Genomic DNA, 27,090 nt, shown 5'->3' with positions numbered 1-27,090 from the left:
CTGATTGATCACCTGAGGCGAGCAATGAGTCAGCCACGGGAGCACAGGTGAAGGCAATTCACCTGTGCTGCTGGAAGGAGTGGAGCCTGGCTCCACCTCTCCTAGACCCATTTAAGAGCTGACTGCCAGTGGGGGAGGATCTCTTCTGGAGATCCCTCCTCTGGAGTTTTGCAGTGAGCCCAGGACACAGGTAAGCTTTCTGTCTACTCTCTTTTTGTTATTATAATCTGCTTTGCCAAACTCTCTTGTTCATTTCATAATTATAGCATCTTTGTATTCATTGATTATACAGTCTCCTGTTTTTTTTATACTGACCCACAATGTCAGAGGCAGATGTTGGTAGTATGGCAGAAGAGATTGAACCTTCCCACCAATAATCCATTCCATGTTGTTGACGTGTGACAGCTAGGAGCAGAGTCTGACAGAATGGCTTGTGGTATGGAAGTGCATATGAAGCAGTGGGAGGCAGTGGATGGTTTCAGCAGTGGTATCAAGAATGTGAAAGACAAGACACGCTCCAGACAGCCACGCAGTTTTTTATGAGCACAGCATGCAGGTTTTTGTTAATTGCAGGGGTGAGGGGGGAAAATCATACCTAATGGTGGTGATGATGATGAAAAACACCATTTTGTAACTGAGAATTTGTCTATCAAATATTGTACTCTTTGTATTTGTTGTAGTTTCCATGGAAATAAATAGGAGGCATTACTGCTTGGAGTGAATTAAGTATGTGTATTTTAAGAGTAATTGATGGTACAAAAATTGCAGCTTCCCTTTAATGCTTAGCAATTTTGTTGAACTATTAAGACAGAGTTCCTGTAGTCATAATGCAATTATCTTTTCTTTTATGAATCATATAGGTCAAGAATATAGATAATTCAGCTTGCATGCAACTTCAGTCTGCTTGGAAGGCAGTATCCATACTTTGGACATTCTGAAAGCGTAACATTAACTGCAGAGGCATATTCCATCTGTGCAGCACACGTGGAATTTAGCTGATAGTTCCTGGAAGTGTTGGCTTATTGCATGTACCTGGCAGAGTAGAACATCTGTACTTACATTGGATGCATCGTGGATTTTTGAAAGACCAGAAGCCTAGAAATCCTGGAAATCTATTTCGCTTTGGATACAAAATAATAGTATTAAAAAAAAAAAACTCTGGAGATGTATTTTCCTTCTCTTAGGAGAAAGGAACTAATTGCAAATTTTAGCTAGGATGGTTGAGTAGGTTTAAAAGGGGAAAAAAAAAAAAAAAACTGACCATGAGGATAAGATCCTGCACTCCTTAAGATATTAGTACACTCACCAGAAGTCTTGAAAAAATTGTTCAGCAGGGAGTGAATGAGCCTCACCTGCAAAGTGCCCTGACCATCTATCAGTGTAAAGAGGGATCATCTGTTCTTGACCGCTTTTGCTGGTGCCTTCTTGTCTACGTTGAAGTGTTCAACTATTAATTCCAGTTCATTTACTGAAACTCCAGTCCAGTCCATCTAACTGGACTTTCCAAAACAGGTAGCTCCTATTTCTGTCTTTTTGACAATATGAATAATTAAACATTTTTTACAACTCGTACAAGATGAAAGATAAAGGGTTTAACCTGAAAATATTCTACGTCCTAATGGTTGATGCATTCCCTTCTGAAAGGCCTTCATTCAAACCCTGAGTTCTTCAACTGAGTTAAAGCAAGATTTTAAACTTCCACCTTGAAGATGCTATTTTAATGACTGATATTGACACATTATTCAGAATATGCAATGACTTTTCAAAGTCATTTGCATATGAATTGGAACACTTCCAGTTCATATATACCAGACACACTGAAGTTTGCTGAACCAAAGAGAAAGCAAACTTAATTGATTCCTGTACTCATATAACCTCTATAAGGTTGAGTAGGATGTGATTTTATTACTACACAAAGCATGAAAACATATTTCTGACACTGGTCTACCTCAGCTGGTCTGAATGCTGACAGAGGCCACGGTCTTTCCTAAAAATGAAGAATGAAAATGATGTGAAGGTGGAAGAAATGCTTTACAATTCTGGGGAATTGTAGAGAATTCTAGGGAATTCTAGAGTTCAGAGTTTTGAGTTTACTGGAAAATGACTGCAAGGAATTTTCTATATCATTTAATTACCTTAAGAGTTAAAATGCAAAGTATTAATATATTTTTCCAATCTAGGCCCAACACTGGTACCAACAATGATGGTTAAATGATAGAGGGAAAAAAAAATGTAGGTGTACAAACAATTTTGACTGGATAAGCATGATCAAGAACTTGTTAAGTATCATTGCGTTTCAAGTACGCAGTGTTTTACTGCTTTCCACCATCTTCATCTTGTCTGTCCAAGTCCATAAGACAAGATATCAAGTAATACATCTTCATCTGTTGTCACTGGATTCTTTTACATCCTACAGAAGCTACATACACAGCTGAGAATTGGGCCCTTTTCAATAATTTTGGCACAAACCAGCTCTTTAGCATCTGTTAGTACAGAATTTGAAGGACATTCACTATCCAGTCTTCTGCCTTTTGTTCTATGGCAACGACGTGTTTCAGTAGTGGAGAGTACCTCACAAGAAAACATCTGACTGTAAGTACTGGCCTCAGGCCGTTTGGCCTTTCAATCATAACCAAGAGTAATTCATAGAATTGTATCAAAATTTTCATGTGACCCTAGGAAAATCTTTAAGGGAAGACTAAGTGCTTCTTTGAGGTATCTGGTAAGGGCACTTCAGATTTTGAAGGCAAGGTAAAAGAAGCATGCTTAGTTTAGTGTTAAGGTTGTTGCTCTCCTAATCCCTAAGCAAGATGTATATATCTTGGGTAATGATTAAAAAGTAGGACAATAAATATGGCAGTGTAATATCAACCACTATGTAATCACAGAGAAGGCAATCCTAGGTTCTACCCTGCACAAAATCTGGCAAAACCTGCTTTAAAATTCAATTAGAGATTAATATACTAGATTGACAAATCAATTAGATTGACTGTGTAATCAATTACACTTGCAATAAATCTTCACTTGAAGACAATAGTCATAATTAGATGATTTCAGACTATGCAAATTATATAGTAAGCAGCATACTGCTTGAAAATTTGGCCAAATAAAAAGAATCATAAATGAATTTTTCTGTTTTAGATATTATATATAATGTATAATTAAAACATGATATAAAAAGATGCACAATACATCAATGATTATACCTGTTAGTATGATGCATGCATTTTACGATTTCTAACAGCAATAGTTATTACTATTAATTCTAATTTAATAAGCATTAATATCTTAAACATCAATTGTCTTAGTAAGTTTTTTCAGGTATACTACATAATCATGGCTACAAGCTGATAGGTACTATTGTTTGAATTAGCAATCAGTTTTTTTTTCTAATAGCTCAGGCTGGCCACTGGAAATACACAGCTTTCTTGCTTACTGTGCATCAACATTCATAACACTACAAGAAGCAATGGTTATAATAATAAAAACTGTTATATCCAATTCATACTGCTGTGCTTGGTAGCCTTTAAACTATAAATTGCTCTTGGTCTAACGGTGGTTATATGACTCATACATAATCTATGTACATCCCTTCCAGTATAAATAAATACAGACATAAAAATACCCTTGTTTTCTCTCAAATCAAGGCACACCTAAGAGAAAGAAGGGTACGTACAAGCTGTACACAAGGAAGGCACCTGTATCAAAGAACTTTCTGTTTAGTTAGTTAGCTAGAACGACTGCAAATTATTTTTCAAGTATGTGTCGGAATGTATTTTGGTTGTCTCTCTAGACAGCAGTCCCTTCTTTAAATTCAATAATCACATATGACAGAGGTGTTGGTGGCCTTTTCACATCAGCTGCTCTACCTTAAAATCAGCAGTATTACGTGAGTCCTTAACAATATTAACAATAGGACTTGATGACGTTTGTTCAGGTTGCTCTTTGAAAAATACTCCAGTGATCCTATAGGAAGTCCTGAGACAACTTGTAAAATTTGAAATGTCCTGAGACACTTCAAAAAATTTTCTACATAGAATGCTCTTGTTCACCTCTCTGGAACAGATAGAAACGAGTAAGCAGATCTTCGAAAGTCCCTTGATATCTAAGTTTGTAAGCAACTCATACTTTCAAACACTGATGAAGAAAGCATGCCAGATGGAAATCTAGCATTGCCCTGGTCAGAAACTTCACTGAATTTATTTTATGGCATAGGTGACAGCCATAGAAAACCATAAAATCTAAATGAAAAATTCAGAGTAAACAAAACAACAAGTGTATCAATAACTATATAGATCCCTTTCAATTACTGCTGCTTTCATAAGAACAAAACTCACTAGTCTCTCAGGAGCATCACGACTGTAAACTAAGAAAGTGCAGAGCACCTAAAAGTGATAAATGATGACAGAGCTAAAGAAACACACACCATATGCATTGTGAAACAGTTAGTATAAGATCTTATGGCTCAAAGGATGAAAGAGATAACTGGCTCTGACATCTAGTACGGGGAGAAGCTAATATTCTTCTTCAAAAAGGTTTGCCTGGTCATGCAGATTTGGTTGACTGTTACTAACTTATCTATCATACGGTTCTGAAGTAGAGAATGCTGGCTATGGCCTAATATCCCAAATGTCTGTATGAAAAAAAATGAGGAAAATAGAATAATAGAATTACAGAATTGCTCAGGTTGGAAAAGACCTTAAAGATCATCAAGTTCAACTGCAACCTAATCATACTACACTAAATGGGCACTATTCTAACGCTGACACCAGACACCTTTTGTTGTGCTCTACTGAAGAGGACCAGTTCTGCCATGCTGGTCTTAGCACATAAAGGATTCTGAGAAAAGGCCATGGGAAAAGAAATTAAACATTTCTCTAGAAGGGGAGCTGGGAATGATTAAGCTACCCTAACACCACAAGATAAAGGTTGTTGTGTTTTTTTGTGACTATGAAAACTAGCCTCGGCAAGCTTCTAATGGAGGAGTAGCTTTTAGAATGCTTACTCATGGCCCACCGAAGGAAAGGAGTTCAGTCTCTCAGCTAAGATGCCAACTGAGTCCTGTGGCAAAATTCTCCAGAAGGCAGCCAAGCAGCTGCCATTTGGGAACTCTTAATGCCTCCAGAGATGTTGAATGCTGCAGACAGACCAAGCAGTACGATCAAGCATAGCACATACATATTTTTTCAGAAAGTGTTTTGATTTATTCATGAAAATAAACATGAGAGTTGCAAATTAATTACTCTTTTAGAGCAATACAAATTACCAGACAAATTTAAGCTTGTAACTGAAATTATTTAACTTTTTAAAGTCATTTTCCTTTTCATATCATGAAACATATTCTATAATACCCTCCTCCCTGAAAGAAAATGTTATTAGACTTTTGATTACCAGAAAGAACAAAGACAGTTTAACTTCTGCTAAAGGGGATTTCTATCCCAAGAATCTTTCTGACTTCTGTTATAAACCTGGAAAGGTGGTAATCAGTGTAGTTACTGAGGGGAGTAGAGAGTGACAAATTCAACGCATAACCAAGGTTTGCAGCCCTCGGGATTCATATGTCAGAGGCAACTGTGGTTCATCTGGTGGTTAATCTGGTCAATTCATGAATGAAGTTAGGAGAAGATTAAAAAGTAGGAGAGGGTGACACTGAGACAAAGATGTGGCATAATATTCACACTTTAGATGTGCTAATTCAAGTTCAGAGACACAGGACCATGGAAATGCTAGATGAGTTTTAAGTAAACAGAATTGGTGCCTGTACTTCTGAACCCAAACAAGGAAGAAAGGAACCTTTTCAAGATTATCACAAGGAGCTAATGCATGATAGTTCTGCAAAAAAAAGACAAAGATTCCCTTATGTCGTGTTGTAAATACCAAGACATCTGAAAGTAACTGCATCTATTTAGAAATAATCTGGGCTCGAAGGCTGAAGTTCTTAGATCTTGTAGGTCCTAATTGCTATGGCTAGGTTTATGGCATTCATAACAGCAAGATCTACAAAAGTATGAAGATAATAGCCAGTGGATAGATGAGTTTTTGAAACTCCCATAGCCATAAACTCTTCCAGTGAATCCACAAATCTCTGAACACATTCAAGTACCTGGTAACTGTATCAACTCTTACTAATGGAAAATCTCTGAAGTAGACACGTTTTCTAGGAATCATCAGCTATTCTACATATTTCTGTATCTTTTAACCAAAGCTAAAGAAATGAAAGAATAGACTTTTGAAATTCTTAAGCATTTGATGCTCCCTTGCCATACAATGAATGAAGACCTTCCCCTCAAGTTTGACAGACATCAGATGGCATCAGTAATTGATCAAATTACTATTTAATGCAAATTTTTAGAAAGCAGTGAGATGATATGCAATACTCTGTAAGTGATGCTTGAAGAAAAAGAGACTCTTTATTAAATATTATGAGGATTCAAAGTCATCATTGTATATTTCAATACAAGCAAAGTGTCCTCTTTGGAAGGTGATATTAAATGATTGGAGTTTCAAATAACTGTTGAAGCCTCTGAAAAAAAGAGGTTCTGTGGAGAACAGTGTTGCAAGTGTAGGAAAAGACTGCATACATAGGACTCCTATATTCTATTAATGTTATTCTGACAAGATACGGTGAGCAACTGTGTTATGCTGATTCCTTCAAGCAAAGGAAGGAATGTCAGATTGCTCTCCTCCTATGAAACAGCAGCCCTGAAATTGAGATGCTGAATCTTGTCATCCACAAAGGAACACAATGTGCTGGAAGTAACCACAAGGTATAGTAGATTGTAAATTGCAGACTGCTCAGATAATGGCCATTAGAGATATATAAAATGTCCCATTAAGAAGTAGGCTCTCCCTGACCGTTCTTCCCCAGTGAGCAGAAGAAACTTCCTTAGCATGAAAGAAGAGAAGGCGTATGGAAGTGTACTCCCATTTTCTCAGAATACAGTTTCCTGGATACCAATGTTATGCCATTTATCTTCTTCAAGATCTTTGTCGTGCTTGGAGGACTCCTTCCAGTGTTAGCATAGTTGCTAAATACACATAAAGCTAGCAAGCATTTTATCTTGATGGTGAAGGTCATGACTGTCTGAAACTATTAAGGAATTACTTTTGGAATTTTATTTGTTGTTTGGGCATAAAAGACCAGGAAAAAAAAGATCTTAGCTTAGGATATGGCCTTCTTCCAATAATTTAGTTTGTGTGGGTATCAGTATGGTATATCCCAGTGCTGGGAATACACTCACAGAAATGGCAGTGTTTAATACTGCCCTACTGCCATAAAAATATCTAAAAATATAGAAAGGGGGAAAAAAAGACTATGAAGTGCAAAGAAAACTGTGTGGCTAAAACTCCAAGACTCATTCTCCACTGGCCTCACTGAAATGTAAACAAACGTGACTTGGAGAAGAAATACAAAAATGAAAATAGAAAGGAAAGATGAAATAAATTAAACAACAAAAAGCAAAGAACCCTATGGGAAAAGAGTCATGCAGGAAAAACTCACAATGCAGAGGGAGTGCTCTGACTCAGACAAGTACTTCAGAAGAACTGAGGTCAAATGGTTCTTTCACTGTTGCACTATTGGCATGAAAAGAGACAGACTGTCTTCTGTACATTCTGCACGAATAACAAGAGTCTCCAGTCCGAATACCAAACACTAGATTTGAATCTGCATGTGGGACAAAAAATCATAAAAAATGTGAGTTCAATAATCTAAAAAGCTATCTCACCAATTGAATAAGAAAGCAGTTAGCATAACCACTGATTATTTACATAAAGCTTTGAAGACTTCATTGGAAACTGACAAAAAATCAAAATCAAGAAACATTAAAAGGAAGTTTTAAAATGAAGTCAACAAAGCCAAATTTCCTTGATAAATTTCTGTTGTGGTAAAAACTACAGTAGCATTTCACAGGTGACACAGAATAAATGGTTGAGAAGGAAGAGATTTTGACAATGTGTGGTGCCCAGGCTACTTATGCTGCCAAGCAAGCATGAGCAAAGGAATCATAAAGAAGAAGCACAAAAGCACTACACTATCATTTATTAACAAGTTTATCTATTAACAGTTAGAAGAAGCCTGCTGGAAAAAAAAAAAAAAAAAAAAAAAAGGTAATTGGTTGTAACATTCTTTCACTAAGCCCTGGTGATGGGAATTAAAGAAATGAATGATCAGGATCTTGGAATTGAGAAAAAAGAAAGAAACTTGTATTTGGAAAGCTTACATACGTCTCACTGCTAAATAAATTTCATCGATGTTAGGCTAGAATATCAAGATCTTTGGGAAATATCCAATCAGTTAGGAATAATTAAGAAAAAAAGTCAAAAAATAGTAACTCAAAGAAATTGAGTTGCTTTGAGTTGACTAGCAAGTCTTACACCTTATCTTAAGTCTTCCGTGTTTACCTAGATACCCTAAGTATTTAAAATGCCAGTAGATATGTTTACGTAGCTAACTGGATTCCCATCCATGCTATCCTTAAAATTTGGAAGTATTTTTCTAAGTGAGATATGTAATTTATGCTTATAATTACAGTAGTGATTTTTATTCAAGATTCTTTCATGACTAACACTAGCCATTTTCCCCCATGAAAATTTTAGTTATGAAAGAATCCACTATTTTCCCTTAAAGTAGTTAACTCACTACATAATACACCGAGATAACAACATTCTTTAAATATACATATGTATATTATCACTAGATCGGGTTGACATCTGCAATTAATGCTTTATATTTTCAAGCACAATTTGCAGTCTACATAGTGTTAATTGCTTTTCCACATTATGCAAGCATTCAAAGAATACAACAAGAAATCAATTGTTTTTTCTTATGAGCAATAGAAAGTAAAAGAATAACATAGAAGGGGAACATCCTCATACCTTAATACTATTCTGTTGTTGGTGATGGGTTGTTTTCATTTTTGTTTTTGTTTTTCCTGAATGCTCTACTTATTTTGCGTATGTATTCAATTATTTTAATGCACAGTTCAAAATAATGACAGATCTGGCAAGAACGCGAGTGAGCTAGAAATGGTAAGTTTAAAATCATTATCTACATATTAGTACAAAATTGTTCTCTGTGCTACAATTAAAAATTCTTTGCATAACCTATTTTTTACTGCAAATCCTCTATCTTAAGTAAACAGACATAAGCACCAGAGTGGCTTGTCTATCTCCCTGCATGCCGTAGCTGATGTTCCGACAAGAATGACAGATGTCCTATCAGTTAAGATGCCAAATTTGACCAAATGTTCCATATAGCAAAGTATGAGCACATAGAGAATCAGGAAAGATGATCACAAGAGTTTGCTGGTGACACTACAACCATTCTAGCAATATCCCAAATATTGACTACACCCTTTGGATTACCGCTTCAATCTTCAGCTATTCCAACCATCAAGTAAGCATATTTTTTTCACCATACACCTCTAAAATCCTGTCTAGACTAGGAATATGCAAGTTTCTGAGCTGAATTATAGTTTTCAAATGTATGATTTCCCATTTTTGACAATTCTCACCTAAATCTACCTTCTTCTTCACTTTCAGCTCTCTCAAAGAACTCTAGTACAAAATCAACTTCCTTCCCTTCCACCAAACTTCTATTGTCTGTTCTCTTAAAAACATTCAGTTTCAGCCTCTCCTTTCATTTTCAGTGTTCTTTTTACAATTTCCCATGTTCCTTCCTGGTGGCTTCAGCTCCCATGCTGATTGTCACTCTGACCTCTTAGATGAATATAATCTCTCTTCATTGGGCTTACAAATATGGCTCGGTGTTCACAGTAAACAAACAGCCGTTCATTGCTTAGAATAGCTTGTCTCCTAGGTCTACATCCAGTGTTTGTTATTAATTCTTCTTTATTCTTACCAAATCATTACTGATATTACCGTGACAGAATTAGTCCATTTGCTTACATGTTGTTCTTTGTTATATTATGACTTTCAGATCACTGATACTGATGATCAGCAGTTTCCACAAGTCACTGGAACTGTTCAGCTTGTATCAAGTCAAAAGGTTTACCTACTCTAGTATCTTCTCTCTAGAAGTGGTTAAAAATAGGTGCTTAGGCAAACGAAGAGCTTGAGATATACAACTACTTTGTCTAAGCTGAATGACCAATCTTTTCTGTTTCAGATTGCCCCCCCCCTTTCAAAACTAATATATGTGGTATATATGGATCTCAAGATTTTCATGTTCCAGCCTTTCTCCAACCCATGAATCTGTTCTGTAACCCAGTTAATATCTTTAAATATCTATTTGGATCTTCCTGTTCAGAATGTTTCTATGGTGCTTTCTATACTACATATATAAAACTATCTATATTTAAAAAATTAATTTCTCATCATCATTTTCATCTTAGGTCTCAATTACTGTAACACAGCTTTTAAGCTCTTGACAAATGTAATTTTCTCAGCAAATATGAGACTGCTTGAAACACAATTTTATAAGCCTTCTACTTTGACCACATTACTGCCCTTCTGTCACCCCTGCACGGGTTCTTCTCCATCACTCCAAATAAAAAAAGATTTGATTGTTAAGAAGTACTTTCAGGCTTTTTCTGATGTATTAATTACCTTCTAATGATTACTCAGACACTGAGTCTCACCTCTGTTCAGTTCATAATACCTATCTCAGCCAAGTATTTTTTTTTCTAATGTCCCTTCCTTGTTGCTTTCACATTGCCTGCAAACCCTTTTTTCTTCTCAAGAGTCATCTTAAGAGTCATCCCATTTGAGATGCCAAAAACACAACAAAATTTAGAAGTGGTTAGTGTTTGGAGACTACTGCTTATTTGACAAGTTTTATATACCCACACAGATTTTTTCCTTTTCTCTTAATTGAACTGCTTTGTAAATAGTCCAAGATACAGCGAATAACACCACATATCCTCTTGGATCTTCATTACAGGCAATGTAATAGCACTAATACTAGATTATTGTCAGAACGTGGTATAGTTTAAAAAGCACAAGTGGAGATTTGAGCCTTCACTCTTTCCCTTTCTTAGTTATGGCTTACGGAAAAACATATGCTTTCATCCAGCTGAGCATAGTCATTAGAGATAACTTTTATTACACATTTACTATATTTAATACACTGGCCTCAAAATTTAAATATCTAAAGAACTTAATAATTTCTGCATTTTTTAATATAAAGCACACACATATACCTACATTCAGTCTGCTACATAGTCCTTCGTCTAATTCATGCCACTGTGATAATTCAGATTAAGTGAGGACTATTCACATCAACAAAATTTGAAAAATTCAGCCTATGATTCACTGAAACTATTGAACATCATAATTTTTATGTTGAATATTTCAGACATTAATAATCACAGTATAAGCCTCTAAGAACCATGGAACTCATACGTCGTATTCCACCTCAAGTAATTACATACTTGCTTAAATAACAGTGACTACCACCCTCATTTTTTTTTGGTCTGTATTCAAAAATCAGACCTAACAATTAAGAATTTACTTTTTAAAATAACTGATTGTTATACTGCTTTCAAAAAAAAGGTGATGAAATGCCATGCAATTAGCTTTTAAATTAGCAAACCAATTTGCTGTACCAATTTTGGAACAAGTCCAGTTCATCTGAAGTACTAGAACATAACGTTAATGAACACAAATGCAGAGTATATTAAATATCTCACACAGTTGTAACTTTATGACAGACTACAGTAACGGTCTACAAGAATCCCATTCTCTAAATATATTTATTGCTAACTTTTATGGAGGTGATGTTTTTAGCACCAAAGCATATTTTCCCAATCTTTGTGTGACTGTGTTCCACTTTTAAACATTATTTCTGAATCATACAAGGGAATTAATGTTCTGCAGTACACATTCACATTTAATTGCAAGCCTTGTGAACTAAATTTAATAACAGCTTAGTAATTATGCAGCTCTAAAAACTAAAGCAATGTTTATATTTTGTTTAGGAAGGAAATCTTTACAAATTATAAGGCCTAACAAACCAATATCCACATTATTTCTGCTAGAGCTTTTTTTCCGCTCATTAATCTATAATGTAATTCTAAGTGATTAAATTTTCAAGTCAGGCTCTTGAAGTTTCTCCTTTCTTTTTATCTCAAAAAACATCCAAAATTCCCTGCCTAAGCTACTATTTGTTCCATCTTCTCTTATAATTTTGGGTATTTTTTTGCTACTGATTTCTTAATATAACCTGCCCTATTATTGGATCAAATTCCTCTCTGCTGTAAGAATTAAGTCCAGCAACATGAACATGTGCATTCATTAAAGGATTAGTCCAAGGTTGAATATGTTTCTTCGATACGATGCTGAGAAGAATGCTGAAAAAAGGGATCAAACTGCATTTCTCTGTGAAATGTCATATCAGATGTCACCAATTTGTTTATGCGCTCATCTTCCACTGTTAGCCTATTGGTTAATTTAATTTTTTGTTTGTTTAAGACCTAGTCCTGTATGAAAATTCTGTGTGCTTCCACTATTGGCTTCTTAAAATGGAATTAACTAATAGTCGCTGAAATACACAAAGTGGTGCTGAAAAAAATCTATGGAAATAGTCACTTAGCACAGCAAATTCTTTTCCTTGAATGTACTGCCTCCAAAGAGATCCCTCAGGGATTACCTTCCCTGCCATGAAGCAACAGAAACCATGGAAAATGTTAGATTTTAAATGGGATATTCACATATATTCCAATATTCTGTATGAAAACATAGAACATTTATTAACTTTGTAAGCATTGTGACATTCCATAAATAACTGAGATAAAAGTAAAACTGAGGACCTGGTGTAAATCTGCATAGACAGTTTAGTTGAGGAAAAGTTACTTTGGTAGATAACATTTTTGTCTCTTTGAAAGATCAGTTTTCACAGATGTAATCCATAAAAGACTGGTAGAGACAATTCTGAGGCATGGACTGAAGCATACTGGCAGCTGTAGAGACAGTGAACAAATCCTATGCAAATATTGTATCTAATGTAATGCTTGCTTGAGAACTTCTAACTACATTCACTACTTCAATGAAGATGTTGTAAACTATTTCTATATTGAAATGGTCTAATCTCTGACCTTTAGATTTTTATAAAGCCTGACCTAAAAGTTACCTTAAAAAGGACTTTAGTGTAGTTAAGCAAATGATCCAGAACTTGTCCAAAAGCTTAAACAAGGGCAGCTATTAAAAATGTCATAGTCAATAGTATGGAAGAGAGGTGAGGACATATTAAGATTGATTGCCCTTAACAAAATACACAGATGTCCCTCTGAAGAGTTATAAAATCTTTTGAGTTTCAGGAATCTGATCCTAGAAATGCAACATGAATTGTGATTTGAGTATGCAGCTCCATGAAATCTTTTTGTGTCCTGTCTTGTCAAGAATAATGAAAAAATTAAGTCATTGCTATTAAAAAAAAAAAAAAAACCAGCATCAAGAACAAGTGAGGTATTCTTACAAGCTATTAAAAGAGACAGCTGAATCTAGTTCCCTGCTCCGAAAATTAAAAAAAAAAAAAAAATCTATATAAGCTATAACTGATGAAAAGAATGACATTATCTTTTTGCTCTTCAGGTTGTTTCTACTTCTCTTTTAGTTTGGCCAAATGTTGCTGTCATCCACTGAAACTCTCTCCTTCTGTTTTGCACAGGTCCAAAAATATTTCATATATACTCTGGTGTCTCACTTGGCCTCTGCCTCTGTTCCAGAGCCTCTTGTAAGTTATGTTATATCTGCAGATACTAAGGCTACCTTTGGGGATCTCAAATTGTACCAGTTGCCAGCTTGCAGGAAACTGCTCCGTGCCCTCACCGTTAAAGTACTGTTTCAAGGGACTATCACTGCAAACAGTTTATAACGATATAACTCTTGCTAGGAAAAAGGATAAGATTGCTGTGAATATACAGGAAATAAAGATTTTCAAAAGATTTTAAAAAGCCAATAGGATCAAACAGAATACCATGCTGAGCTGCCAAACTAACAAGTCGATGTAGAAGCAAAATCTACTACCTTCAATTTCTGAAGGCTTTTACAAATCCACGACTTTTTTTACATTATAGAGGTTCTATCCAGAAAAGCTTATAAAAAATTCCTTTTGTGGGTTCATTAAGGAAAGCCTTGAAGTCACAAGTGGCTCTGAAAGTACTTGTACCAAGTATGAACAGCTGTACACAAATTTTCCAGATATCCTACATCCACAGATGCTTATCACTGACACAAAACTCCTGTTACCATCCAAGCATACCTTTTCTATAAAGGTCCTCTCAAACTCATAAATGACCCAAGTGCTTTGGCCCTCAGGAACTTCAAAATCCCTGAGCTCATAAGATCAAAATAAAAAAAATTAAAAAAAGATACAAGTAGCTTACTAAATACGTTCCTCAGATGTATGAAATTCAATTTCTAGGGTGGAATTTAAAGTCTCTAAAGAATTCTGGTATGCAAAGTGGAGTTAAGACTTCCCAACCATTCTCCTAAAGCTTTGAATTGCCCCTTCCTTCTCCCTGAACATGCTACCACTATAACATTTCAACTTCCAGCTGCATGTTGTATTGCTGATAAAAGTGATCTGTGAAAAAACATTATTGCACATTTCAGTTTCTGAATCAGCCGTTGGTGGACAAATCTTAAAGACCATTCTTCTATTCTGGACTATGCTAGGACTGAAAAGTCAACTCGTTTTACATTTTTGGACCTCAAACTAGAAGAATGAATGAAATTAACTTCTGATTTAGTCTTTACCGAAATATAAAAATATTTTTAAAGTTTAGAAAGAGAAGCAGGGAAGTCCAAATTTTTCTGCCTTGTCTCAACGTGACTTATCTAATTACAGGATTTAGCAACCTCTCAGGACCAATTCTCTGGCAAGACAAAAGCTACAACATACCAGAATCAAACGACCGCATGTTTTCGTATATAACTGCTCTTAAAACCTAACCTGAAGTGGGTGCTGGTGCTAAATGGTGAAGCATATAGGCTCTCCCACCAAATTTTTCAAAAAATTTGAAATAGAAGTACTATTTTGTTTTTCAAAAATTACTGGAAATGTATATTTTTGAAAACTAACAAAAATTACCTGGCAAGGCTTCTTCATTTTAATTGCTATAACATGGTATCTGTAACAGCAGAGTTCACAGGTCCATGACCCTCTTTCACTAATCCACTTCAACAGGCAAAGTTGATGTGTGTATCGCACTGACCCATCGCAGCGGCAAGGATTTAACAATTCACCCTGAAAAGGCAAAACAAAAGCATGAATTGTACAAAAATATTTGATGCATGTGTGTATTCAATACAAAAGCATTTACACATCTGTAATTATGAACTAGCTCCAATTTCAATACACGAAATAATAAGCATGTATTCTTGGCCATGGTAATCCTCAACAGATAACTTGTCTTAAAAAGATGTAAGAGCTTCTGGAAGTACAGAGCAAGGTAACTATCTATGCATGTATGCGTATCTGTGTGGGAAAAAAAAAAAGATTACTGTGCATCAGCCAACAGTAGCGTATCTCAAATAAGTACCTCCCACTGAGGTGGTGGAGTCACTGTCTCCTTAGGTGTTCAAGAAATGTGTAGATATGGCACTGAGATACATGACTTGGTGGGCACAGTGGTGATGGGTTAACAGTTGGGCTAGATGATCTTAGTGATCTTTCCAGCCTTAATGATTCTATGATTCTATGACACAGTATCAAAAGCGGCTTGATATATTTCCCCAGTCATTGCTGAAAATAAACTGATGTCATCACAGGGAACCGTGTTCCTTGAGCAGGGTTTTATATTGATCAGAGAGCCAGCTGTCAGACAGGACTAGAAGTAATCTAACTAAACACTTCCCTCACAGTTCATATATTTCAGCATTTTATAAATTGGCTGTTTGCCTATTTCCTTAGAATGATTCTTTTAGCTAAACTAAAAGACCAGGTAGAAACTGCTAGTTACAGACCCTCTGCTGTAATGTAATGACTGTGAAGACACCTGGATGCCTTTTTAGCGTTATCTGCAAACAAACACTCTAATTTTAAAGGACAATAGGAACCAGAGAAATTTCTATACTAAAAGTCTCTGAGGGGAGAGCCAGCGAACGTGATGACCGGAGGACAAGCGGCGCATAAGCTGATCACGGCAAACCGCCGGCTCTCCCCGTCGCCCTGCCCCGAGCTCTCGGCACCGCACGCCGCTCAGCAGCCGGTGCTGGCGGACCCAACGGGCAGCGCTGCCGGCGGGCGGTACCGGGCGGCGGGGCCGGGCAGAAGCGCCGGGCGCTGTCCGCGGTGCTGATCCGGGCTCGCTCCGCGGGGTGCCGCCTCACCTGCTCGGGGCCCTGGAAGCAGATCTTGCAGATGGGGCCGGCCCCGCCGGGGTGGCTGCCGCTGCCGCTCTCGCTGCTACACACCGAGCGGGTCTCCGGTTCGTCGTCGGCCGCCGCCGCCCCCGCCTCGCCGCCGGAGCCGCCGCTCTCCTCCTCCGCCGAGGGGTCCCCTCTCGCCTCTCCCGCGACGGCCGGCAGCTCCAGCGGGACGCCGGGCTCCCGCTGCGGCTCCCCGGCGTGCGGAACGCCGCTCCCCGCGGCGCCGCTCATGTCCGGGGCAGCGCTCACCCGCGGCGGGGAGAGCGGAGCGCGGCGAGGCCGCCCTGCGGGCTGCGAGCGGCCGGGAAGGTGACCCGGCGCTGCCGCCTCCCTCCCTTCCTCCCTTCGCCGCGCCCCGGCGGCCGGGTCCGGAGCCGCCCCGGCGGCGTGCGCGCGTGTGTCTGTGTGTGTGTGCGTTGCGGTGCGCCAGGGCGGCGGGGCGGGGCGGGGCGGAGCGAGGTGCCGAGCGCGAGCGGGGACCGGTACCCGGCGGGAGCCCCGCGGCGGTGGGGCGGGAGTCTGTGAGAACGGCTGAGGCCGCCCCGCCTCGGCCCTGAGGGGACCCGGCGCTCTGGGGGAGTTGGGGTGTGCTGCAGGGAGGCTGGGGGAGCTGGCGAACATTCAACAGGTGTTCCCAGGGGCAGAGCAGTGGCTCACCGAGTCTCCTGTGGCTGACTTTTTTTTTTTCTCCTCTTCTTTTTTTTTCCTTTAAAAAATGCATTACATCACCACGTTTTCAAAATTAAATCTGCTAAAAGCATCAAGACCATCCAAAAAAAAAAAAAAAAAAAGTAAAAAAGAACAAAACAACACAGCACACCAGCTAGAAGTTCCTCAGACTTTGGCTAGGGAACATATGTGTGAATTTCAGCATCCAATCTAACACCAGTGCACATTTCATCTCGTGAAAAATGACAGCAACTGCCTGCACGGGGGAAGGAGAAAACACAGAAGACAATTGTGAAGCCACATGTTCCTGCACAGCCAGATTTAGATCCAAGCAGCGATGAGCTCACCTGTCCTCACAGAATGCACTGGTGGCTCTGTGTGCCAGTGGGATGAGGACTTGCCGAGGTGAGACGAGGTGCTGCCTCCCCCAGCAGAGCTTGGGTGGCTTTCTTGGTGCAGATGTTTTGTTGGGAAACAGAAGAGGTGTGTAGAGATAGAACACTGCTCAGCCAGAGGCCATATGGCTGAATACCCACCAAACACCTCTTCATCCCTTGTTCTGGTGGCTCTGTGCTAGCTAGGCCAATGCTGACCCTTCTGTTTGGTGGCAGGGAGAGATAGCCCAAGCCTAGGATTTCTTTTGTTCCCAAGGTAGTGGCTAAGTAGGTGACTGACATAGATTTATCCTGATTTGGTGATGCAAAAGAAAAATATGTCATCGATGGTGACATTTTGACAAACTGTCAACGTAGAAATTCTTCTACATTTAATTTTCTCATGGCAAAGTAATATCTGGAAAAGTTGCCAGAGAGACTAAAGGGCAATAGGGATAGACTTAATCAAATAGATTAATTCTAAAGGAAGAAGAGGTGATCACAAAGCCCAAGGAGTGTCAGAAGAAACAGATGAGTCCAAAGTGCTTGTAAAAGAGAGGCAGAAACAGAAGGAAAAGACAGGGAAACTAAGGTCGTGAAATGAGAAATGAATGCTAAAAAGTTACTCATCTGCATGCTGTAAACAGCATGCCCTTGCTATTTGTTAAATGTGGGGTTTTATACTATTTTTCTTTCTCCTCCCTTTGTATGTCATCGCAAATTCAATAAATAACACAGTTTTTGAGAAGGATGCAAAGAGAAGATAAAAATGTCATCAGAGAAATGGAATGGCTCCTTAATATCAGAATAAGAAAGAAAGATGTGACTACACAGAATAATGCACTGTATTAGGAAGGTTAATCTTTCCTACTTAATCTTGCTCAAAATAAATGCGCAAAATGAGTCTTAAAGGGAACACATCCAATCTGAACTGGAAGAATGATTCTTTCTCACATACGTAATTAATTTGGAGAGTTGATGGTGAGTGGGTATTTCATAGACATGAGGTTTTTAATACATCACCTGTTTGCACGTCTATCAGCAGCTCGTGTTATGCCAGCTAAAATAAAAATGCAGAGGGTATTGATCCTCATGTTTCAGAGCGTATTACTGATACTTAGCATGCCGGGGTGGGAGGAGATGCCAACAAAAGAGCAGAAGGGGTGAAGAACATTGTATAACACATCCTCCAACCAAAGTAACATTCAGCCTTCTGCTGAGTGAGAGATGGTAATAGAAGCCAAAAACAACGATCGAAACAGAAAGAAGAAAAATTTAAGCAGAAAAGGGTGTTCTGCTTCATAACAGCAGTAGTGTAGGTGGTTGGGAGAAAGAGAAGCTGAAAACAGGAAGAATGAATATGGGATTAAGACAGTGGACTGTGTCTCATGGGATTTAGGTGCAAGCACAACTTTGTGACACGCTCCTTGAGCAACCTTGGCCAAGTGTCCTGAAGGCACCCTGTTCCAAAAGCATGGGCAGCTCATAGCACACCCTGCTTGGGGCCAGCAGCCTGCAGGGAAAATGGGTGTCACATCTGCCACCTCTTCTGGGAACAGCAGGACATCTCAGCTGGCACCAGATCCCCAGGTGTAGGTGTAGCTCCCTTCCTCTCTCCTTATCCTGTTCTCTACATAAACTTGAAAAAATAATGTTTGTATTCTCTGTTCTCATCCTGTCTCTGTCATTATAACTGGCAGAATGAGGCCACATTTGTACCGTCTTGATGTTGGCTAAGATATCCAAGTATTACAACAACACAAATTATAAGGAACAATGAAACAAGTAAAAATAACACCGAGGTAATAAGACCGTGGGACAGTGAAATGAATTGCATTATTAGTGGGCAATGAAAAAAGCAGAAATACGGCTCCCAAGGGAATGAAAGTTGCTTCTCCTTTATCTTGGTTGTGCAGGAATAATGGACAGAGGCAAGAAAATACTTGCAGGATGTTATATTGGAAACACTGTGTCACTGCACATTTAGAAGCCAACTCCAGCTCTCCTTTTTTCTCAAAAACTTTCACTAATACATTACTCTGGACCATAAATACAGTAACAGAACAGCTCAATTACGGGTTTATTCCATTTTGCTACTTCCTGTATCTCTAAGGAAAACAATATGATGTAGTTCTGAAATATTGATAAAGGAGGAAAGAGAGCAATTGCCAGTATATTAGATGCAAAATAAAATACTAATCAGATAGGAAGTGAAATCTTAAATAAGAATGCAGAGACATTATTATTCCATTTACTAAATAGTACATATCTGTTTCAGAATGAAGATCTCCACAGGTGGTGGACATCACCTGTAAACAAAAATAAGGCATTTTGACTGTAAGCAAACGCTTCAGTTTAATTTGAAATGCGCTTTACATGTTTCGATCAAGATGTAAGGTACTTCTGAGTAATATTCCCATCTGCTAAAATTCCATGTTCCACTTTACAGCACTAAAATATCTGTGCAGATGGTTAATAGCAATGCTAGTGGCTGTGTTATTTGATTGTTCACGGAATGTGACTGATTTTTGTTATGAACACATACTCATTCCACAATTGAAGCTTTTATGGTTATGTCAAGCAATTAAAATCTCATGTATACAGAAACCTATTGTCTCATGAAATTTTTTTTTTTTTTAATGTTACTCTCTTGTTTGTTTGTTGTTTTTTTAAACATGTTGAATAGGAATCTATGTACCCTATGTTGCTCCATGCTGATAGAGTGCTGAATAGCAAAAGCTTCCAAGCAGGGCACCTATTTGCATTTCTACTTCAGACCTCTGCAGGAATTTTGCCCTGGTGTTGGGATCCTGAGTGCAGAACCGCTTCAGGAGCAGTGGCCCTTGGAACTCAGAGGAGCTGTAGTTGTTCCCTTCTTTCCTCTGGTGACTTAGGACAGGGCTGTTATGGGGCAGCTACAGACAGGACCAGCCTCTGGCCATAGGAGCTGTTTCTGGCCAAGCCATTGCCCCAGCCTATAGCTCCCATCCTGGCCTATAGCTCCCAGTCTGCTAAAGGCATGCATCTACTGATTATTTCAATGCCCTTCCAGAGCCTGACGTGGATGATGATATAAAAGTTTCAGCTTTTTAATACGATTTTTCCTCTTGGTATAGTCTCATACCATACATAATTGCCATGTTTTCTTTATTGCATTCCTGTCTTATTTGCCAGTACGCTGTTTTTCTTCAGAGCTGCTAATTTATTTTTAAAACATTTGAAATATCTATGATTGATTTTTCTCCACTATGAAATACAGACCAAATAGCTTCCTATGAAATGCAGTTTTCCTTTTCATCTTCGGAAGTTTTGTGTTTTAAATTGTTATATCAGCTGCTGAGAAGGGGAAAAAAAAAGATTTAACATGGCTTCTTGAATGAGGTAATCATTGTTTAGAAATAAACTTAGGTCCTTGGTTTATTTTGGAAGTAGATCAGCAGTCACAGATTCTAGAGGACAGCACCCCTGAGTTCAGTTTATTGAAACAGAAATGACAGAATGTCAATTAGCTTTTCCATTACGTGTCATACGAACAAAAACCAGACCAAAGAGAATTTATTTTACTATCAGCTGTACAGATCATTTTTATCTGTTTACCGATAAAAAAAGAAAAAATAATCTCTTTTTGTTGTTAAGTGCTTTCCTTGGATTTCTTTGCCTAGAAGTATCAGAATTAATGTAATACATAGTAAAGGCAACCTCAACACTTGAAAAGCAGTGGTGAAACAACAAAATTAATGCAAGAACTCCCCAAATCCTTACCCACTGTGTTTTAGCCCATTCTGTACACCACTGGTGTATGGCAACTTAAAAAGTTATGGACTGCCCAACATTTGTAGTAAGACAGTGAAATTTGGCTTCTACTGTTGAAACTCATTTTGGGAGACACTACCATGATCTGGGCCTCCCCTGGTTGGCACTTGAGCACACACAAGGCAGGAGACAGAATTCCCCACAGGTAGTTACTAGCAAGAAGGAAACAACAATGAATTTGTGAGAGATGAAATAGAGGTCATCCCATTTACATCATGATGTCATCCCTGCACCACTGACATCAGATGCTCACTGAACAAGCACAGAGATGACACTTCACAAAACAAACCACAGAAGGTAACAACTTCTTTACTTTGCCAAATTATTTTAGTTACATATTATATAATCAATGAATAAACAGATGTTATAATTACAAAACATACCAGAGAGTTTGGCTAAGCAAGTTATTACACCAAAAAAATATAGATAGAGGGCTTACCCTTGTCCTGAGGTAACTGGAAGACTCCAAAAGGAGGGATCTCCAGAAAGAGACCCTCCCCCACTGGTAGTAAGCTCTTAAATGGGGTCTAGGAGAGGTAAAGCCAGGCTCCACCCCTTCTGGCAGCACAGGTGAATTTTCTTCACCTCTGCTCCCAGGGCTGAACTCATTGCTTGCCTCAGGTGATTAATCAGAGGTTCAGGGTGTGATTCAGCAGTTCCCATACACATATGTGGCAGAAAAAAAAAGGAGATGATGCCTCCAGGTCTGAGATATTCATTCCTGGCTGAGGAAGCATTGGTCTGGCTGTTCCACATAACATAGGCAGCTCTTGATGGTCTCATCTCCAAGCGCTCAGTCTTATCTTGGAAGTAAAAATGCAAGTTCCTGTAGCTTGGACTAAAGATCTTCTACTTCTGATACAAAGCAGTCGTAAACCTCTCTTTGTGGTTTCAGTCACGAGATGTGTCCTAGCTATGTTGAATCAGTGTAGCTTGTAGGATTACCCAATGGCATAAATGCATACAGCCAGGTTTGCCTCTGCTGGAATGAGAGTTTCCATCTCTACTGAAAGTGACCTGTGGAAGTTATTGGTCCTATGTTACAAATGTGCTCAGAAAGAGATCAGTTCCTGCAGATATGAAACTTTGACTCCAAGGGAATGCCATAAATGTCAGCTGATAGAAGAGCTGGCAATAGAGTTCTTAATTTCAAGGTTTCAGTTTGAATGTGCTTTATTGTGAAACAATCTTTTGTACCCCATCTTGCCACTCACCAGGCCTCTCAAAAATAATTTTAAAAAGCTATTTAACAAAATTTTCTGTGTGTTTTGGGAGCCAAAATTTTGCTTCTTGTGATAAATTTGTAAGGAAATACATAGTAGTCACCACAAACCACATGGGATTAGATTAGGAAGGTGTTACATCACTGAAGAGAGTCTTTCTAATCCTTACAAAGTCCACTATACTTGCCAGTTAAATTGTCTTTTTTTCAGAAAGACAGTTACATAAACCAGAAGAAATTACATCTTTTACGCTTCTTAAAAGGGAAGCAATAAATATCTTGCTCTGCTGATCCCAGTCTTGTCAGATGACTACTGATTTGTTCACATGAGACAATAGGTAAATTTGTTCAATTTTTTTTGGTCTTCATTTTTTTCCTCTGAAGACACTTGCAAAAATGTCAGGTATTGCAGAGGGCACATCATCCAGTTTGGGAAAAGGAAAGGAAGTAGTTGTTTTTGATGCATGCTGTTGAATGTTTAATCAAGGTCTAAAATCCATACGAAAGAAATGAGGATTTCCTGTGCAATGGTGATCAGTCCTGGAGATGTGTTGAGCAGGGAGTTACGCAGAGAAGTGAAGGCAAGAAAGGTAGAAAAGGGAAGGACAGAAAAGGAAACCACAGAGGCACCTATTGCTAGTGTCAATGAAGAGCTGGAAATTTCACGAACTCAAAAGAGGATTCCTCTCTAGATACCATATATAAGAATGAACCACCTACTGCAAGGTGCTGATGCATCCTCCAGAATTGAATTCTCCTGTATGTGGTTGTTTTCAGGACTGGATTAGAAAAGCAGCTGCCCACTGCTCTACCATTTCTGTGTGCAGAGGTATAATTGCTTAGATCCATTTATCTAACTTGCAGGTTCTCAATTTTTAATTTGGAAGTCACTGCCGAGGCTTCAGCTATTCTCCTCTGCTTCCTGCCTTATAAGTACTTATTACAGACTGTACAGATTTGCAGAATTTGGACCTTTGTTACATTCTATGAAACTCCTGGTAAAGAAAAAAATCATTAAGCAAAGGAGATTTGTACACAGGACCGATGTGTCCTTTTTACAGAAACAGTACTTGAAGGAATATTTTCACAAACTGCGCCAGTGATGGGATGAGAAGACTTAGTCATGATAACATTAGCTTTGCAATGTTTTGGGATTTTAAAACTCATATTAATTAACTCATATTAACATTACAGTAACACCCAGAGCTGGCTGTGGGAAGATGTCTTTCACTGGACTTCTTTCATTCATGAACTTCCAACACACTGAGTACACAAAGGGTGAGGCACAAATCCGTTCAATATACACTACCTTCACCACACACTTTTCTCTTTCACTACAGGAGGGCAAAGTAAGGATATGTGCCCTCACTAGGGGATTTGGCTTCACACTGAGTCTGCAAGGTTACTGCAAAGAGAAATTGGACAAAATATGTTAGAGAGCTACAGTGCTAATGTTTTACTTACTGCCCCTTCCTGATGAACTGTGCATGTTCAGCCTGAACCTGAACACTGAATAGATTAAAATCTGAGAGATAAAGGCATGTGTTAAGCACATACGTGAACCACAGGAGCACAGCTACAGGAAAAGGATAGAGTGCAGGTTAGTCCTGCAACTGGTTTTAAAATTTGTCGACTGCTAAAGCTGCAAAATGAAACATGTCTGTGAGATACTGGACATTGTGGAGACACTGGAACTGGAATGGCTGCAGATCTAGTGGTACACACTTCAATGAAAACCATAAGTGTGCTCATCAGGAATCTGCATCCTTTGAACACAAGATACCATTGCATTCCTCTGAGGCATAGCTTGCACATATGCCACAGGACATACAAGAAACCTGTGCCCTTCTAGGTTAGTATGTGGAGGTCAAGTAGGATACCTAAGGGCATTCAAAATGGCATTAAATACCTTTGTGTTTGCAGCTATTAAATCCTAAGACAACGAATGCTAGAGAAGTGAAGCAATGTCACACCACTTAAATTAGTCTCAAACTATTTTGCTAGACTCCTTGAGAACTGAAGCATTACCATTCCCATTTCATTCTGGCAAAGTTCCTTTTCTTTCTGTCATTTGTTGTTCAGGGGTGCTGATGGTAGAGAGAGAGGCATGAAGGCAATGTTAAACTGGATGGATCAATCCTGGATGAAACTTCAAAATGTTCTTATATTAAGCCTATTGCTAATAATGGACCTACGATCAGTGAACTTGACCCTTGTTCTCCTGGTAACAAAGACTCCTCTCTGGAACAACTGCATCAAACAGTAAGCAATTACCTTCTTCGGTACATGTGATTACTACTTTCTAACCAGAACAACAAAAAACAAGTCACTTCTCTCCCAGTCCTCACATTATAATTTCAATTCTACTGCCAAAACCTGTCTGGCATCTGCTTTGTGTATTTGATGTACAGCTGTGGTAGGAAGCCACAAATAGTAGCACAGCATCTTCCAGAGCTGTGCTGCCAAGGGTAAAAGGACCCTGCAGGGCAGCAGTTCCAAGGGAGCCATCCCAGCTCCTTGGAAAGCAGCAAATCATGTTGTGGTGAGAAAGGTACAGAAACAGCCAGAAAACTGTTCTTTTTCCAAATTTTTCCATTCTAAGAAAGCAAGTGGCTTCTGGCCAACACACACAAAAGGAATCAGTACTCTTTCTTGTTAGTTTTAAAGGCAGCCACTGGCTGCTCTAGCTATGCTATTTATGTATATAGTTATGAGGCAGCATGGAAGTATTGTATCGTGTATTGCTGTATTTGCTGATGCAAAGCAAGCAATCTGTAGGATGCCTCAGGATTAACTACACATTTGTGGTTTTTTCCATAATTTACAGTAGGAATGGATGTATGGCATTTGTTTAACTAAAGAACATCATACATTCAGAGGAAGGGAAGTATCCTTGAGCTGTACATGCTTGAAACTAATTACCATTCCTCACTGAATTAGAATGCTTAAATATGCATGGGTGTCTGTCTTTAGGTGAAATAGGGCAGCCTTTATAGAGCTTACAGGACTGACTGTGAGCTTTTCATATTCTGCATTTTCCTGTCTCCTTTCAGCCAAAATGCACAGCACTACTTGAAAGATAAGCATGGATGTTTAATTAAAAACTGAAGAAAGATGTTTGAATACGTAACTTAAACTTCAGCCGTTTGTCTATTTTCTTCTCATAGATGATACCCCTGACAGCAGTGACTCTCCTGAAATTGATCTGTCCTTGTTTATTTGCAATAAGCATTCCCATCTCTCTCTTAGTAATATTGCAATGAATCTTTCAGAGAGTGGAGTGAGATGGATGGTTTGGTCCAGAGTACACTGTAATATCCAATAATTTTTATTTCCTTATGTCTGGGTTATGTTCACCTGAATCACAGGGAAAATGAGTTTTTGCATCTTTAATAAATATGTCACTTTGGAATGTATGCCCAATTTGCAATGATTGATAGTTACAACAGCTAATACAGATGTGAGAAGTTAGCAGCTAACCTTAATTAGCACTTCCTAGTTTCAGATCCTGGAAATGATGCTCACTAGTATAGCTAACTATTCCTCCTGTCTGTATGTGTTTTATCTTCTCTTTATAATGCCTGTATAAATTTAGCAGCAACCTTGACATCAAATAAAAAATATTGTGCATACATCCTTATATGACTGCATATCATTACTGAATCCTTAATCAAAATTGATACTGGATTCTGAATAAACTTTATGAAAAATTAAGCATAAAAATCTATAAGGAATTTCAGGGCAAATATACAAACAGAAGCCTATGGTTTCTTCAAATATGCGTTGGAATGTAGGCTACGACAATCCAGAAAAGGTCAGAAGTCTAAATGCCGAGATGCTGACTGTCTGGCAGAGGCCTTTAGTTATCTTTCAATGAAGGCATAGAGAGCATACTTCTATAGTTGGTCAGGCCCTTCTGGAACTAAATATATGTTCAAATGCTAGTCATGTGTGTGACCCATTCGTGCCCTAAAGCTCTAGAATTGCTTTCCTTGGTGATTCTGACTTTGCCTTTTTTGCTTTCTACCACACACCTTTAATCTCATCCTTGGTATCGAAGAGAAAAGTCAATCATAAAATGTGATTCCCTTAACTAAGTGCTTTGCCATGATTTTCATCTATTTAACTAATTAACTGATTATTTTTTATTAATACACTGACTTTGTGATAGGACATACAAAATTCTAGTGGCATCGAGTTTAAATACTGCACTTGTTTCTCAAGGGATCTTCCTTATAAGCTGAATTACTACTATTAATGCCCTAACTAATAGCTAATTGGTGTCCTGTTGCACATTAACAGCCTGCAGCTGCAGTATAAGGAAATCTGTAATACTAAATATTGCTATCTAAACACATGAGATGTAGCTAATAGCAGTATCCAGTGGAGGTGAGTGTTTGCACACAGATGTTGACATTAATTTCAAGTACCAGTTCATTTCACTGTTCTTGAATTTACTGTATTTGCACCTACTCTAAAAAATAAATCAGGTCAGGAAACAGCATGTTGGTTAAATAATTTGTTCAAGCTGAGGAATCTCTGAAGGTAGGCAGCTGGAGAGAAAAGTGTTCGAACCAGTGAATTACAGGTGGTTGTAGCCATCTTGACAGTCTTCACTTTGGATACTTTAACACTCACTGTCAAAATAGACTTTGTGAAGACATTTCCATTTGTCTTCTT

At 38.4% G+C, this 27,090-nt stretch overlaps 1 protein-coding gene across 1 annotated transcript in view; it reads right to left on the bottom strand.

The window, feature by feature from the left end:
- MARCHF11 (membrane associated ring-CH-type finger 11) overlaps positions 1–16,732 on the bottom strand; it is a 31,009-nt gene extending 14,277 nt beyond the window's left edge. Inside the window, exons 1-2 of the mRNA XM_085220429.1 lie at positions 16,294–16,732; positions 15,053–15,208 (exon numbers count right to left, since the gene is read on the bottom strand). Coding sequence (XP_085076555.1) covers positions 15,053–15,208; positions 16,294–16,563 — 426 coding nt within the window. The 5' untranslated portion in view covers positions 16,564–16,732. The remainder of the gene's footprint in view (positions 1–15,052; positions 15,209–16,293) is intronic.
- Positions 16,733–27,090: the final 10,358 nt, after the last annotated feature.

The sequence above is a fragment of the Meleagris gallopavo genome, chromosome 3 (genome assembly GCF_905368555.1).
Source record: "Meleagris gallopavo chromosome 3, MGAL_WU_HG_1.1, whole genome shotgun sequence".
NCBI lineage: Eukaryota > Metazoa > Chordata > Aves > Galliformes > Phasianidae > Meleagris > Meleagris gallopavo.
The sequence above is the reverse complement of the archived record's forward strand: the minus strand, read 5'-3'. Positions and strand labels throughout refer to the sequence as shown.